We start from the raw sequence: 17,151 nt of genomic DNA on the forward strand, positions 1-17,151 counted from the left end.
GATCTCGTTCGAACCAATTTTCGGTGGAAGTTTGCATGGCAATGTATATCATATATTTTTTTTAGATTTTTCATTCTGTTGTTTTAGAAGTTACGGGGGAGGGACACACTTTTTACCACTTTGGAAGTGTCTCTCGCGCAAACTATTCAGTTTAGAAAAAAATGATATTAGAAACCTCAATATCATTTTTAAAGACCTATCCATAGATACCCCACACGTATGGGTTTGATGAAAAAAGATTTTTTGAGTTTCAGTTCTAAGTATGGGGAACCCCCAAAATTTATTGTTTTTTTTTCTATTTTTGTGTAAACATCATAATGCGGTTCATAGAATACATCTACTTACCAAGTTTGAACAGTATAGCTTTTATAGTTTCGGAAAAAAGTGGCTGTGACAGAATCGGACAGACAGACGGACATGACGAATCTATAAGGGTTCCGATTTTTGCCATTTGGCTACGGAACCCTAAAAATGTCGTACTCGTATTATTCTGATGTCAATGCCATGTATGTTGTAGGTATGAATAAAGCATTGATTTATCTATCTATCAAGTTCTACAAATATGCTTAGTGTATTTCGTGTATTATGAGGGCTGCTTATAACTACCACAAAAATGCATGGATGGTGGATAAATACTATAAATTCAGGGTTTTGAGTTGCCCAGGGGAACGTAACCATGGCAACGGATACCAATAAAAAGTTTATATAGCAATTTACAGCAAAAAACATGCCACTTAAAACTTAAGTGCTGAGTAATTACCTGAAAATAATATAATGTACCGAAAACGTGTCTTACTTAGCTTAGAAGGTTTTATGTTCAAAATTTGTGCTTTCAAAACTATAGTAAATTAGGTATTGCTCAGTACCCCTAGTGTAAATTTTGTCGATAGCGAAACGTAACGTACGCGTTTGCGTTAAGTCTCATTTTGTATGGGTTTTTGAACAGCGCGCCAAGTGGGACGTTTTGGAAAGTCAAAAATCTCATACAAAATGACACTTAACGCAAACGCGTAAGGTGCGTTCGGGTAAGTTTCGGACAATTTTAGGTGTTTTTTGTTGATGCTGATAGAATTTTATTTTCTCAGCTTGTGTATACGCTACGAGCCTGATTCATATATCAAAATAAAGAGAAAGAACTAATCTACTGCGTGTAATTTTATTAAATCCCTACACGTGCAGGTAAATGTATAATGAGTGTTTAAAAATGAAAAAAAAAATTTTTCGGCCTCTGTGAATTTTTACGTGGTGGTGTAAGAACGGACGGGTCTGTAAAATCGATTCTATTACTGCTAGTAGAGAGTTCATTATAGAGAATAATCCGACTTTATCCGCTGACAAACATATATAGTAGATTTGTACAAAAGTATAGGAAACAAAAGTTTCCGGAGCTATTATATTTTTTTTCGACTTTTTCCGTCCGATCTTACCCGAACCACCCAAAAACACAGAAATTGTGGATCTCAAACTTTTTATCGTGGGGTCAACGACCTACAAGTGTTGGGTCAATAGCCGTATCTACAAGCGCTAAGAAAATCAGGAAAGTGTTTTTTACTAAAACTAAAATAAATACAACCATTGTAAATCAGTCTCGAGTTTTACTCAACATTCATTATATACTTTTAATACAAATGTCAGAAAACTCAAAATGTGTGTACCTCTAATTCTAATTACTTGAATTAGATATACCTAATATCTTACTTAGAGATCAATCTTATTTGGTACACGCAGTTTTTTTGGCTTCTTTAAGTTTACTAGTTTAATTTCAGTCGAAATAATTGAACACGATTGGAGTTTAACTTATTTATAATAATAAACATTCTAAATCGAAATAATTAGGTAAAATATACCATTTTGTCAACAATAAACCAAGCGTAACCGAACCATAATTTATACCTTGAGTGCAGGATAAGCTTGGATTGACAAATAGAAACAACTTGAAATTGCACTAAGTATGTACCTACACGTATTAATAAATCTTCTCTCTTATTAACATCAATCATCAAAATAACTAGCTGTAAAGATCAAGCTAGGAGAATGACATAATAAATATAATGACAGCGCCATCTATTCTTATAATTTGGAACTAAATCTCTTCTTTATATAAAAATATACATTTTTAAGCTTAAGAACAAAAAGCAATAAAATTCCAAGCCCACACTCAAAAGGTATACGAAAACCATTGAGAAGTTCCACTATCCTGATCCTGACTCCATAATCAGACTATAACACAATAATCAACATCATAATTGAGCTTCCTTATAATCCGTGTAGATTCAAAGTTTGGGAATACCTGACAGTTTCAGATCAAATAATTTTCATCCGATCTTTCACTACCTCGGGTAAGACCGGATCTCAGCCTACAGTAGCCGTAGCCCAATTTCAATTATACAGATATATCACAAATTTAATAAAACTAATATGTACTATGTAAAAGAAACAATAAACGCAACTACTTACCAAATAATGCCAAAACACTAGCGGAGTGTATTTTCGGACACACGATTTCTTCTAGCATTTTACTTCGCGGCACATAACACGCGACTCGTCGGTCGGAGCGACCAGTGCGGACTGAAGAGGGGAGCAGAATAAAATGGCGCATCACGTGGGGTTGCCAGCATTTAAAAAAGTCCACAAAATAAGGGTACAATCAAATAATACGATCATACCCGATGTCCGGGATTACCCGAACGCACCTTACGTCACGTTTCGCTGTCGAAAATATTTACACTAGGGGTACTGTATTCATGGTACGCTAAAGTCATAACTTTAGTTTTTGGAGATTGGTTTCATATTAACCTCATGGTCATAGAAATTCACGGCGACGAACAAATATGATCTCAGTTAACAGCAAAATATTTTAAAAATTCCTTGGCCAAGAATCGGATGACAGTCACTGCACTTCCTCGCATTAAATTTTTTAGGTACCGAATTCTCTGTCTTATACTATCCGCAAACCAAAATGACGACCGAGATCATATTACCATCTCTTTCACTCGCTACGACTACGCAAGTGTGAATGAGAAGTTTTACGAACCCGGTCGTCAGTTTGGTTTGCGAACAGTATTGTACTCGTAATAAGCTGACCTACTGCATTGTGTGCGTTGCTGCAAAGCACGCGAACCCCATACAGACGTACAATTACGATAGATTGACAGTATCAATATCGATTATAGCCTCCCTTAACTTTATTTCCTTTTACTATTAAGTACGACACTAGTTAATAGCGCTTTGTTTACTACGCGCTCGCTTGGTTCATTTGTTTTCCTCATCTCTGTCTGTGTGTATTAGCATACCGCGCTATCAATGTTGCATTTCATTGAAAATTAGGGTTAGCAAAATTGTCTACCGTAGGGTAGAAGTAGAACACTACTCACTTACACTGTTATAGTGCTTGTAAATGGAGACCTTGGCTTAAGTTTTTTTAAGGGTTGGGTTAAGAGTACGTTGCCGGCCTTTAAGATGGGAGTACGCTATTTTCTTGAAGGTTTGAAGGTCGTATCGGTCCGGAAATACCGCAGGCGACAGTCCATTCCATAATTTAGCTGTGCAATTTTTCTTGAGAAACGCACAGTTGAGGACTGCGAACCATCTAAATGGTGAAGATAGAAATGCCGTCACGTAGGGTGATGGCGAAAAAAAGCAATTCCTCGGAGCACTCCCTGTTATACATGCGATAGAAAATGCAGAGCGAGGCCACATCTCTACGCAGCCCCAAGGAGTCAAGCCGATCCGAAATACGCTAGCAGTCGACAATTCGAGTCGCTCTTCGTTGGTAGCGGTCCAGAGGAAGAAGCTGGTACTCGAGTGTCCCTCCCCATAGAAGAACAGTATTCCATGTGTGGGCGAACCTGCGCCTTATAAATATGGTATAGATATATAAAAAAGTACCTAGACTTGAAGTGGATATGTTTTTTCTTTAGGGTGTCTTTTTTTAACACTTATGGCTTTAGGGTGTCATTAAATAGGTGTTTCAAAATGAATAGCGGTTTTCTAAAACTATTTCATGATATAGGAAATATCTTCGGAAATAATCGCTATGAAAGAACAAAATATGCACCGTCTTACAATTACTAGAGAATGTATGTATGAGAAAGCCTGCTGGAGCATGAGGAGCTATGTCTATGTCTAGCATACTCATACCTATCAGTAATATGTCTATAAATGGAAACTATAGGTCTAGATTAAGAGAAGAAAGCGTAATAATATTTTTTGTATGACCGTTTGTTTCATATTTAAATAAAAAAATAAAAATAAAAAATATGTCTACAAAAGGGGCTTTACTTATTTTTTTACTAATGTACTCCAAAAAACGTATCCCCCAGCCAACGGCCGCCAAGCAACAGTTGGATCGATGACAGTTCCTAATTACTCAGTACTCGGGTGGATCGCTCTATCGCCAGATATCAATTATGGCTGACATCACCAAGCAATCGGTTTATTTCGGACATCCTTTTCGGTTTTGGAAGGTACGTGATTAATTGACCTTTTGCTTGTACACTGACCTTACTTGATAATGTTTTATTCTGCAAGTTTGTAATTCGAAAAAAAAAGTAATGAGCATGGAGATGGCACTTCGAGGACGTGTACTTGGTGTATTGGATCTTCCTCTTTTATTCATCAAGTTTTTATTGTCCAGGAAAAGTGCATAGGTATGTGATCTAGAACATGTGCTAAATAGCGGTAACACGTTGTGTCTAGCAATATGTTATGATGCGTTCACATGCTTAGCAACCTAGGCAAACATGTAAGATGTATACGTTGCTTGTCAAATGCTTGTCAAATGCTTGTCAAAGAATATGGGTTTAGATTTTTATGATGCAACTGATGCAAGCCGCGGCGTTTGTTCCTTACTTCAAGACCTTAAGGCTCAGTGGGCCGAATGAAATTGTATTATTTTATATGACAAGAATCACATTATATACGTTTTAAAAATGTGTCTGAGCCGTATCCTAGACCCGTTTTATATTTATGTTGATACACTAAGGGCACTTATCCTACAATGTCACCTAGCTGTTCCAAATTGACGGCGGCACATCTACCGATTTTATTTGATAATAGTACATTACGATACACACTCGTGTCGATTTAAAACACTCCCTTCGGTCGTGTTTTAATTTATCGCCACTCGTTTCGAATTTCCTATTTTTCTCACTTTTACCTATCGTAATTTACAGTACATATGTAGGTACATAACGTTTTACAGTACTAATGGCCCTTTAAATGTTCGACACAGTAACGTAATATGCTAATTCTCGCACTAGTGCTATAAAGTAGGACCAATATGTACTGTAAAATAATTTAAAACTGCTTATTATAAAAATCGCCAATAATTTTAGAACTACATTCGGTATAAGTACATAGTGAATAATAATTTTAAATTTGAAAACCATCGCGTTATTTGAAGTACAGTCACCATAAGATATATCGGAGCTGTCGAGGTGCTCAATAATATCTGAACACGCATTCTAAAAATAGAGGTGCGTTCAGATATTTGTGAGTACCTCGGACGCTCCGATATATCTGATGGCGACTGTACCTAACTTTCATCACATTTTTATAGCAAAGGCGAAGGCTTGCAGCTGAGCCCACAATCAACGTGGAAGACATAAAGACACTGGGAGACATCGTCGACTATGATAAGGTTCATTTGCACAAGTAAGTTCCAACTAACATGCGTTGAGTATTATGCTCAACGCATCTCCGTACCTTTATTAATTTGTCGGTGCTCAGAATAGTAGGTATTAGTACTAATCGAATTTAAACTGTTGTGAAACATACTAACATTGAGATAATTTTACGGTTTCACTCACATATTCCTTCCGAAACATGTCGCGCGAGTGACAAAAAACCGACCAAGTGCAAGTGGGAATCGCGCATGAAGGGTTCCTGACCATTACGCAAAAAACGGCAAAAAAATCACGTTTGTTGTATGGTTTAGGAGCCCACCTAAATATATATTTTATTCGCTTTTTAGTATTTGTTGTTATAGCGGCAACAGAAATACATCATCTGTGAAAATTTCAACTGTCCAACTAAACCCATAGCAATGTGGGTTCATGAGATACCGCACACGGTAACAGACAGACAGACGGACGGACAGCGGAGTCTTAGTAATAGGGTCCCGTTTTACCCTTTGGGTACGGAACCCTAAAATACGTGACCGAAACCGTAAAATTATCTTAGTATTTGTACTAGTTTTCTCTCAGCTAATATTCCCTTTGTTCTCTGTGTATACTCCACAAAATTCTACTGTTTTTCAGAGCAATAATAAACAGGACAAGCGAAAAAGTACAAGCTCTATTAGACACAGAAGAAATTAACCTCTGACATAGACAACACAAACTCAAGCATCTTCTAGAGGAAGAAGAAGAAACATTAAGAAGAGAACTGGAAGAAAAACAGGCACTGCAAGAATGTGGGTATTGTGAGGAGAGGCTAAGTAAACTGAGGAAGTATGAGGAAGAGATTGAGAGAGAAAAGATAAGAGAATGCTTGAAGGCTTTGGAGAGGGAGAAAATGTAAGTTTAATGACTCAAAAAATTACAATACAATATAAATACTTGCACACCTCAATAAAAACAATACAGAGAGAAAACAACATCAGAAGTAGAGGTAAACAATAAGTCTGAATAGCGGAAAATTTTCTGATGACCTAGCCTCCCCTATGATATGAATATGAGGGCTCATACATTTCATGCCGTTGACGGAAAAATAACGTCACGCTACAAAGAGTATGATTCCAATTAGTTTTTTCGCAATAATTAATCATTTGTCAATCTCTTTAGTTAACTGATATAGATACTTGACAATGAGTACAGAAACGTCTAACTAACTTTCATCTTATTGTCACGCAACAAAATAATAGATTGTTAGTTTATTAAATGATACATATTTTTGATTTTTAGCAGTATTTTTACGCGTCAATATTTTAGCTTTCAAAATTTGTAGTTTTAAAACTAATACGGGACCTAATCGCGTAAACTTACGTTTATTATATGGCCTGACGTTTCGAACGTGACGTTACGTTCGTGGTCACGGGCAGACTGGCGAGGAATTGTATCAACATCTTGCTGCGCGGGTTTTGCGAACTACCCGCACTTGATCTTGATTATTCACTTGTAGTACGCAAGGGTTGTCACTTTGCCTACACACAACACTCACGACATCCGATGGTATGTGTTGGAATGTTTTTTCACCCTCACATTTGCTAATCACTGGATTCCACGAAGACGAAATTCCCTGTCCCTCATTTTGATTGAAATTTCTGTGTTTTCTGATTTCAATTGTTTCATGTACCTTCTTGCTGTAGTTCCGTTGAGAGGACTTTGGGATTGTGGAGCTCAATCCAGTGGTTTGGTCCCGACTGTAGCAAATGTTCGGCTACCGCAGACTTATTTATTTCACGTTTTTTAACAGCCGCGATTATGTTCCTTGATCCTTTCCGCTATGGTGCGTCAAACCATAACAAAAACAAACGTTAGGCCATATAATAAACGTAAGTTTACGTGGTTAAGTCCCCTATTAGTTTTATAATTATGAATAGAAATCATCTTGGTTTACATCAATATAAAATTTGTAGGGTGAAATTACTTCATTTTTACGTCAACGGCATGAAATGTACGGGCCCTGTGAATATCAAATACGTGGCTAGGTACAGTCAGCATTCAAAGTAGCTGATCAAACTACCCGTCAAAAGTATTCCATAGCCATTCTGTAACAGCTTTACTATCTATAATGTAGTACAATTAGACTACACAGATACTTTTGAACGAACTAGACATTAACTCGATTTGGAAAAGTTATCCAGGGTTGCATTGCAGATAATTTTGCCGCATTGTTTCATCCGCTATGTTATTGTACTTTCTATTTTAATCTTCTGTAATCGATGTATTTATTTCTAGATATACTGTTGTTTTAGTGCCAGAGGAATGCAATGTACGAAAGTCGACGAATACAATCTCAGAGCGGTACAGAAGGCGCAGATGGAGGAGAAACTACACATGGAGATGGAACAAGCTAATATTGATAGAATGTGGCATCAGGTGTTATTAGATGACGTCAGAAGAAAGGTATTTTTACCTAGATCAAATGTGAAAAGTAAAAATACTTTGTTGAGTTATTATCGCAGCGAATTCACAGTAGATCTTGGTTAAGTGCCATAGACCATTTCCGCCATTTTAAACATTTTCCAAAAACCGAAACGACAGAAAAATTATCTAACCGAACCTGCACAACGTGCATATCGTTCACGCTCCGTGGCGAACGAAACGCAACTGTCACAGTCGCACTAATATGGAAGAGTGATAGAGAAAGATAGCTATGATACGCTAAGGAGTGTGAACGATTGTAACGTTGGCTACGCGGCCTGAATGGACACCTAGCGTGCAGCAGCGTGAGAGAGAGTTTTCTCATTGTCCGAGCTGATCGCGTATGTCGAATGATCCTTGGAGAAAATCAGGTGCTGGAGAGTGCACTGTGACACCAAGTCCTTCTTGTTTGGTTTAAGGTTATCTTTTGAACAATAAATATTTAAACAATGAATAAATAAGTAATAGGGTTGTTTCCAATTTTTTTAGGAACAGTATGAAAAATACCAAGAGAACAGAAGGCAACAAGAGATGCGCGAACGCCGGCTAGCCTACGATGAGCAGATCGCCAGCGCCAGCAGAAAGAGACGGGAGATGCTGAGCGAGGAGAGGGAGCGAGAGAACAGGAGACTCGAACGAATGAGGAAGAAGATGGAACAGGACCATTACGAAGGTAAATTCACTTATTCACCTTGTGATTTTATCACTATTATATATATATCCTCTGGCAAACCGACTTTGTTAGTAGGAAAAGGATCGATCTATGTACCTATATTTTTTAAATTTGCCGCCTTTTTTTTATTGGGTTGGTTGGTAAGGCTATTTGATTTCACATTGGCTGCGGATCCATACGCCGCTCCAGTGTACGAGCAGAAGGACATCCATCAGTGTGTTGGTCGCCTTAAGTGTGAACATTCGAACGACGCGCAATATTGCGGTAACAAAAATTTAAGGCGATGGATGTATTCTTTAGATATCTGGCTTTGACAACAATAACTAAAACGCCCCGCCTGGTACTCGAGATAATGACTACCAAATTAAGTAACATCACAACAAACCTAGAAATCTATAAAGTGCTTACGCAAACCTTCAATACCTAGTGATTTTAGAAGCCCTTTGCTGGCCTGCCATTCTGATCTCAACCGATGAACTTTGTTTAATGTGCCCGGATCATTAAATCATATGGAGCTCCATGTCAACTTAGGTATGTTTTGGGCAGCATCTCTCCGTCTAATAGGGACAATAGGATAAACATACCTACGATAAAGATATGTAATAGATTTATATTTTCAAAGAGAATCAAGAACGCCTTTAAAACAACCTTACATAAGCTAATCCACCTCAATTTCCTTTCAAAACTTCAAACGTGTTTCAGCTTTAAAACGCAAGAAAGAAAAACAGATGAAAAATAGAATTAACTTCATAGAGGGCCATGAAATGAAGTTACATGGGCTCGCTTCAGAGAAGTCGCGGGCGAGGCAAATGGACGATAATACCATAAGGAGGGCTCTCCAGGAAATCGAGCGGGAGACGCGGAGAAAGAGGGATCAGATGGTATTATATCACGTTTCATTATAAACTTTTTTCAGGGTTCAATGGTAATAAATTTATCTTCAGCCGCGGAGCAGGGTAAAGTTATACGTAAACATAAATAAGAACGGAATGTAGATATCGTACTTATTTATAGGTACAAATACGTATGAAACTTAATAGTGACTTTAGGATAAGCGACTTGCAGTGGCAGCATGGTTCCATTTTTATTGCTTGTCACAATGCCCGTCACTTTCGCACTTCCGTACTTGTTAGAACGTGACATATGTTGACAAATGATAAAGAGCCGACCATCTTAGCTCTATGCTGCTCTGACAAGCCAGCTAATATACATACCTACAAAACTTCTTTTTCCTCGCGTTGTCCCAGCATTTTGCCACGGTTCATGGGAGCCTGGGGTCCGCTGGGTAACTAATCCCGAGAATTGGCGTAGGCACTAGTTTTTACGAAAGCTGTCACCATCGGACGTTCCAACCCAGAGGGTAAACTAGGGCTTATTGGGATTAGTCTGGTTTCCTCGCGATGTTATCCTTCACCGAAAAGCAACTGGTAAATATCAATGATCACATCAGATCGACCTAACCCCTAGACTAAGCAAAGCTTGTATCGGTATTAGGGGGCGATAATATACATACGAATATATAGATAAATATATACTTATATACATAGAAAACATCCATGCATCAGGAACAAATATCTCTGTTCATCATATAAATAAATGGCCTTGGCGGCTATCTGGAAAATCGAAATTCGTCAATTGCGGGCATTTTTCTCTGTCACTCTTATGACGTCTTACTATGAGTAAAAGAGAAAGATCCCCGCAATTTGCGAATTTCGGTTTTCGCGGTCCCCCTTACCGGACCGGGATTCGACTCCGGGACCATAGGCTTCATAGGCAGGGTCACTACGGTCTTTACCCACTAGGCCAAACCGGTCGTTCGGTTTGTCAGTCGCCCGCATGAAGCATCGATCGCCCATACAACACACACACACACACACACACGCACGCACGCACGCACGCACGCACGCACGCACGCACGCACGCACGCACGCACGCACGCACGCACACACAATAACATATTATAAATTATTTATTTATTTATTTTGTTTGGGCCCTTTCAAATTATGGAAGAGCGGGGTATTCTACCACAACTATATGTTATACTTAAAAGAGGTTCTAATGTACCTTATTATTATTCAAATGTAAATTGTAAACCAATTATGTAATTGTGTAATAATGTCATATAATATTTATTTATTTATTATTTATTTTTAAACCAAAAAAATATTTTTCATTTTGTTTTTTTCAAATTTGAAAACTTCTAGATCATTAGGTATATGGATGGAAAATTAAGACCCCTGGGAGTGTTAAGTCAAAGCCTTTCACTTTATTTCTAGACGCAACTTCAAATAGAAAAGCAGCAGTTCATAGCCAATCACAACCGCGAGAGGAGGATGGCGCAGGCGTTAGAGCAGGACAGGGATAACGTCGTCAACCAATGGATGAGAGAGAAAGATAATAACACAGATGAGGGAATGAGACAAGCGGAAGAAAAAAAAACGGGCGCAAAAACAGGTACCTTATCTAAAACCACCGGCCCTATGTCAAGAGACCCTTAGAGATACCATAATATGGATGATGTAGTGAGACCTTTCGGAAACGCACATGTAACACCCGTGGAGGCGTTCATAGGCTACAGTGACTACTTATCATCATATTTAATGCTTGTTTGCCAACAACGTGGTATTAAAAAAATAACCCTTTTTAGGCCCAATAGATTACGTAGATACGGCCATAAGAGTTCGCATATATTTATATTATAAGTAAGTATGGGCTTCACAGACCTTGCAATAAATCGCATACGAACTTCGTTACATTCCTTAGGCTTGTTGCAAGGTGAGTGGGGCCCTGTAGATGTCGTAGTTCCAAAGTTGTACTCGTACACCTCTCGTTCTTAAAGTTGTCCAACTAGCTGCGATAAAGCATAAAAAAGTCACACAGATTTGTAATGAGTAGATCAGCCAATCGAACAGCAGGAGCCTAACACTATATTATACTTAGGTACTATTAGGAACTCAGAATTTCAGAAGGTTTCTGACCATGAAACTAAATTTCTATATCTGCCTCTCTATCGCTAGAATATGCAAGAGCAATAGAGATGCAGATAACGTTTTCCGATTCTTCGATGTTTGCCGTAGGCTCTGAGGATATAATCTCTTAAATTACTTACTTGAACATGTGTCTATTTCCTAGAAACTTACCGAAGAATACAGGGTACACATAGCAGAGAGGAACCACGAGTTAGAGAGAGAACGACAAGAGAGGTACATCAAAATGCAAGCCGTGAGAAACGAGGCAGTGAGAGATTTACAGAAGAAATTGGATAGTGCCAACCAGGTAAGTACTTTATTATAACAAAAAATCCGATTTTTATTTTAGAGGAAAAATGGGAAGGTTTTTTAGCAACTTGGTTTTGCTAAAATTGTCTTTAAGGCCAATAACTCATCTTAAAATTACCTGTGTCTAGGGAATGCAAACCTGTTTTAACCGAAACCGAAAAAACCGGTTAAAACCGGTTTTTTGACGGAAATCCAAAACCGGGTTTTTAGAATTTGAAAAAACCGGTTTCGGTTTTATTCGGTTTTTTTATTTACCTAACATGCATGCATATTTGCATGTTTTATTCATTAAAAGGGTATAAATCGGTCCTAAACCAGTTGAATCGACATCAAATCAAATAATGTGGTGTTGTGTTAGTTTGATCATTTGTAACGTTAAATGAATTTTTACGGTACAAAATACAAAAATACGAAAGATTGAAATAATTTAAACTACTGGCAGTGGCAGGACATCCGTGCTGGTGTACGAATTGTATAGTAGTACTTTTTAATAAAAATGGGTATAAAAGGTCTTCTTCTTCTTAGTCGTATACTCTTGTCAGAGTAGTCGTGGTCATTGCGGTCGTTGTACGGCTTTTTTCGCTGTTTCCCACCATGCTTCTCTATTTGTTGCCTGCCGCGCGCACAGATTCAGAGGTGACCCGGTGAGAGCTTTCACTTGGTCGGTCCATCGCATTGAAGGCCGCAATCTGGGTCTTGTGCCATCCACTCTGCCCAGAACAACCAGCCTCTCCATCGCGTCGTCTTCCCTGCGCGTAACGTGACCGTAGTAGCTAAGGATGCGAGAGTGAACGATTGCCGAAAGTCTTTGTGTAACTTTGAGCTCCTGGAGAATTGATATATTAGTGCGACGCTGAGTCCACGATATCCGCAGCATCCTTCTCCAGCACCACATTTCTAAAGCATCAATGCGTTTCCGTTCACTTTCTCTTACTGTCCACGTTTCAGCACCGTATAGCAACACTGGGAAAATGAGAGATCTTACTAGACGAGACTTCGTTGCCTTTGTGATGTTGCGGTCTCTCCAGATCTTAGAGAGCTTCTCCATTGCAGACCTTGTAATGGCGATGCGTCGCTTGATTTCATCTTCGGAGCCTCCGCTGTCTGAAACCAATGACCCCAAAGTATATATATGATGACACAACTTCACAGTTTCCAATCGCTTTTGGTTTATTCACGTTGTTACGGTTCACGACCATCATCTTGGTTTTCAGTCGGTTGATCTTCAAACCGAATTCGAGACTGACTGTTTCAACTTTCAACGCGACGCAATAGTGCTGCTATAAGATGTTCGCTCGTTGCTAGGAGTGTGGTGTCGTCAGCATAACGCAGATTGGAAATATTTTTCCCGCCTATTGGACCATCCGTCCAACCTTCAAGCGCTATCCTCATGATGTGCTCAGTATATATGTTAAATAGCAAGGGTGATAGTATACACCCTTAACGAACCCCAGCCGAAGGGTGAAGTGGCTTTGACATTGTATTGTCCACTTTTACTGACGCGGAGTTGTTATCATAGAGCACTCTTAATAAGTAAACGAGATGTTTTCGAGCGCCCATTCTTAAGAGAATTTCCCATAGCTGCGGCCATTTAACAGAATCAAATGCCTTCTGAAAGTCAACAAAACATATGTATGTTGGTCGGTTGAATTCTCTAGCTTTCTCCACTATTTGACGCAGTATGAGAATCTGCTCTCTAGTTCCTTTACCTCTTACAAACCCAGCTTGTTCTGGTGCGATTTCTTTGCTGATATATGCCTTCAGTCTCTCATTTAAGATATGCAGTAAAATTTTACTGGAATGATTGATTAAAGCGATCAAACGATAGTTACTGCACTTTTTTGTAGAGCCCTTTTTGTGAAAAGGAACAAAGATCGAATGGGTCCATTCTTGAAGCCAAGTGCACGCTTTCCATATGTTGTTGGATACTTTATGGAAAAGTTCTGTGCCATATTCTCCGCTACATTTGACAATCTCAATCGGAATGTTATCATTTCCCAGCGCTTTTCCAGATTTAAGGTGTTTTATAGCGGCTGCAACTTCCTCTTTCAGGATATCCGGCTCTAGGTCCAGTTCACCAGGTTCTGGAGTCGAGAAGTTGTGCGCGTCTGGATTCAGAAAAAGAGATTGGCAGTAGACTTTCCATGTTTCTTAAAGGTTAAAGGTCTTACTTATAATTTTATTATACGATGCGCTGTAGAAAAATTCCACGTAATCAATTATATCAATGGCAGCTTAGAGTCTTTTGTTGGTTCGGTGATACCGACAACTTTTTTGTCTCTCGCACTAATAGGAAAGGGTAGTTCAAACCCTAAATGGAATTACTTGACTATTTACCTGTGTTTGCCCAGTTTAAGCTAACACATTCAGTTTCTAATATACTAGAAGATAGCGAAAAACTTAGAGCAAGATTTCGGATTGGGCCATTTGATTTAAGACAAATAACATTAAATTATAAATTGATATTGTCATATATTAAAGAAAAAATGACCTATCCCATCGGTGTCTAACCAACAAACCAAAAAAATAATTTAATAAAATTGGTTTGTTCCTATTCCTAGTTACAAATAACATTAAGTCATTTGACAATTCCCATACAATACAATAAAATAGTCAGATATTCTGTCTTTAATTACGTGATAAAATCGTGTATATACTATACTAGCATTCGTTTTTACACGTGAAGCAATCTTTTCTTTATTCCATGGCGATGAATTTAAGAATTGTTGATTCTAAAAACCGAAACCGGTTTTAACCGGTTTCGGTTTTTTTTTTGGTAAAACCGAAAAAAAAAAACTGGTTTTGAAAAACCTCCGGTTTTTGCATTCCCTACCTGTGTCACAGAAAAAACTGTGATAAACTTCTTAACGTACCCTCCAAAACACTAAATATAGAGCGGCCTTGATTTGCCACGCGCCGCTTGCGTCCATCAGTCCTCGGTCTAGGAGTATTCTATTCATATCCAAGCGTGTTCAATTTCTGAATTTATGTTTGCTATATTCTAGACTAGCAATTTATATTTCATTTCTGTTTCACAGGAGCTGAAACGGCAGCTAGAATATCGACAAAACCTATCCACACAAATAAGGGACACACAGAAAGTCAAGGCACGTAGATATTGTTTTATTTCACTGTGTACTGTAGGTACTTGCCACAAAGTAGGTATTAACCAATTATTAATCGATATTCGTTGCAGTTAACAGAGTCAATTCAAGAAACAAGAAAGCTACAACCTTTTACTAAGAAAGCAGCTATGTTCAAGCAGGCGATGGAGCGCGTCGATACAGACCCAAAAAGAACGAGGTGAGACGTGAGAGTACCCACAAACCTTAACAATCAGATATAGTCCGAGAATCGCCAAAACAAAAAAAAATCTTTTACAATTTTTCTTTTTCCTGCAGCACGAATCCTGTTCACCCATTCAGAAGAATTATGGAATCTGAAAAAATCAAGACCCTACCTTCAATATAAAATAAATGGAATAGATAAAATGTCTATCGAGGAAAATGAGAAATGTAGGCGCGACGGGTCAGTTTTCTCATGGTATTTCGAATATATATATGGTTTATGGTTTAAGAATTTATTTCTCCAAGAGAATATTACAATTCACTTACATAGAGAAATACAAACAATCATTACACACACATACATTATTTACATAGTGCACGAATACCATAAAATATATTATAAAACAAAACAAATTATTTTTTTTAATTTCGCGCCATAATGTTATTTCTTGAAGTTAGATTGAAGAGAGAAGTAAACTTTCTGTTTCCGATCAATAGGGTATTTGAATGTAGTTAAAATAAAGTATTTCACACAATGCACGAAATGAAGCACCACACAACATTAAGAAAGAAACGTAGATAGCAGTTATTTTTACACACTATTTATATTTTATAATTCATAATTAGAACAATAAAGACTAGGTTACTTGACCGTGGCGTCATTTGCTAGTGTTTCATATATGGAAGATAAGTAATGAAATCTCCATGCACCAAAACCCTTCTTAGCTACTCTAGCGCTACTCTGGAGAGTTTTGGAACTGTTATTTATAGCTGACAGCGTGACACTTGCAACAGTTCTGCGTGTGGAGATTTCATTCCTTACCTTCCATATTTTTATATAAAGCGTTTGACAGGCCTGCTGGTTTTTATCAGGCTGACGCAACTAGGAACAAAATAAGTTTTGTATGGAACTTGTTTCGCAAATCTTTGCCAACGAAGAAAAATAAAACGTCAGTGCTATTTATTCTGTCAAGTTTACATCAAGTCAACTGTCAGCCTAATTGTTTTGTTTGTTATGAAGGCTTCAATGTTTTGTTCGGGTATTTCGTGCAATTTCTTTATTATTTAGTGAAAATATCAAAAATAGTGAACCGTGATCAGAGTAAAGAACGAGTTTGTTACAATGCCGCCGAGAAAACGGTTTACTAAGTGTGAAATATGTGGCAAGCGAGCCACTCGAGAAAATCACGAAAAAAGGGATTTTATGGCGAAATTTCTCTTGGATAAAGACCGGTACGTATTGCTTTAGATACTTTTGACCTTATTTTGGTGCAGCATGCTTTAAACACATCGAAAATTTGATATTTTATATTATTTTTAGTTGTGACCTAGGGATGTACTAAAACTATCGATAATTGTATGTTTATTTGTATATCAGTGTAAGTAATAAAATAAAATATGTGAATATTCCTGAGAACTTGCATGCCATATGACACAAAATTAATTCGTCGAAGATTTTCAGTGGAAAATTATCTATCATCTATGCATTAATGGTCATTATTTAACATATTTGATTTGATTTATAGATGCATATTAGCGCTAAATAATCAGTTGATCATCTCATTAGCAAACACTTGGAATATAAACTGTACATAACCAAGGCTGTATGTTTTCAGATGCAGGCAATGGGTTAAATTTGTTGGGAACGAAGACCTGATACATCTTCCCATAGAAAAGTTACATTTATTGAAACATGTATCTGCAGATCATTTTGAAAATAGTGCTTTTAATAAAAAAAAATTAAGAAAAAAAATAGTGAAGGATTTTATAATTACAATCTGAGTGTAACGAGGTATTCTAAAATAGAATCCTAGGGTAGTGAGGGA

At 37.7% G+C, this 17,151-nt stretch overlaps 1 protein-coding gene across 1 annotated transcript in view; it reads left to right on the forward strand.

Moving 5' to 3' along the window:
- LOC133516675 (trichohyalin-like) overlaps positions 1-16,735 on the forward strand; it is a 99,291-nt gene extending 82,556 nt beyond the window's left edge. Inside the window, exons 3-11 of the mRNA XM_061849697.1 lie at positions 6,326-6,518; positions 7,919-8,069; positions 8,577-8,760; positions 9,463-9,641; positions 11,037-11,211; positions 11,891-12,036; positions 15,077-15,145; positions 15,235-15,341; positions 15,440-16,735. Coding sequence (XP_061705681.1) covers positions 6,326-6,518; positions 7,919-8,069; positions 8,577-8,760; positions 9,463-9,641; positions 11,037-11,211; positions 11,891-12,036; positions 15,077-15,145; positions 15,235-15,341; positions 15,440-15,509 — 1,274 coding nt within the window. The 3' untranslated portion in view covers positions 15,510-16,735. The remainder of the gene's footprint in view (positions 1-6,325; positions 6,519-7,918; positions 8,070-8,576; positions 8,761-9,462; positions 9,642-11,036; positions 11,212-11,890; positions 12,037-15,076; positions 15,146-15,234; positions 15,342-15,439) is intronic.
- The last annotated feature ends 416 nt before the right edge of the window (positions 16,736-17,151 follow it).

This window comes from Cydia pomonella, chromosome 3 (genome assembly GCF_033807575.1).
Source record: "Cydia pomonella isolate Wapato2018A chromosome 3, ilCydPomo1, whole genome shotgun sequence".
In the NCBI taxonomy this organism is placed as follows: domain Eukaryota; kingdom Metazoa; phylum Arthropoda; class Insecta; order Lepidoptera; family Tortricidae; genus Cydia; species Cydia pomonella.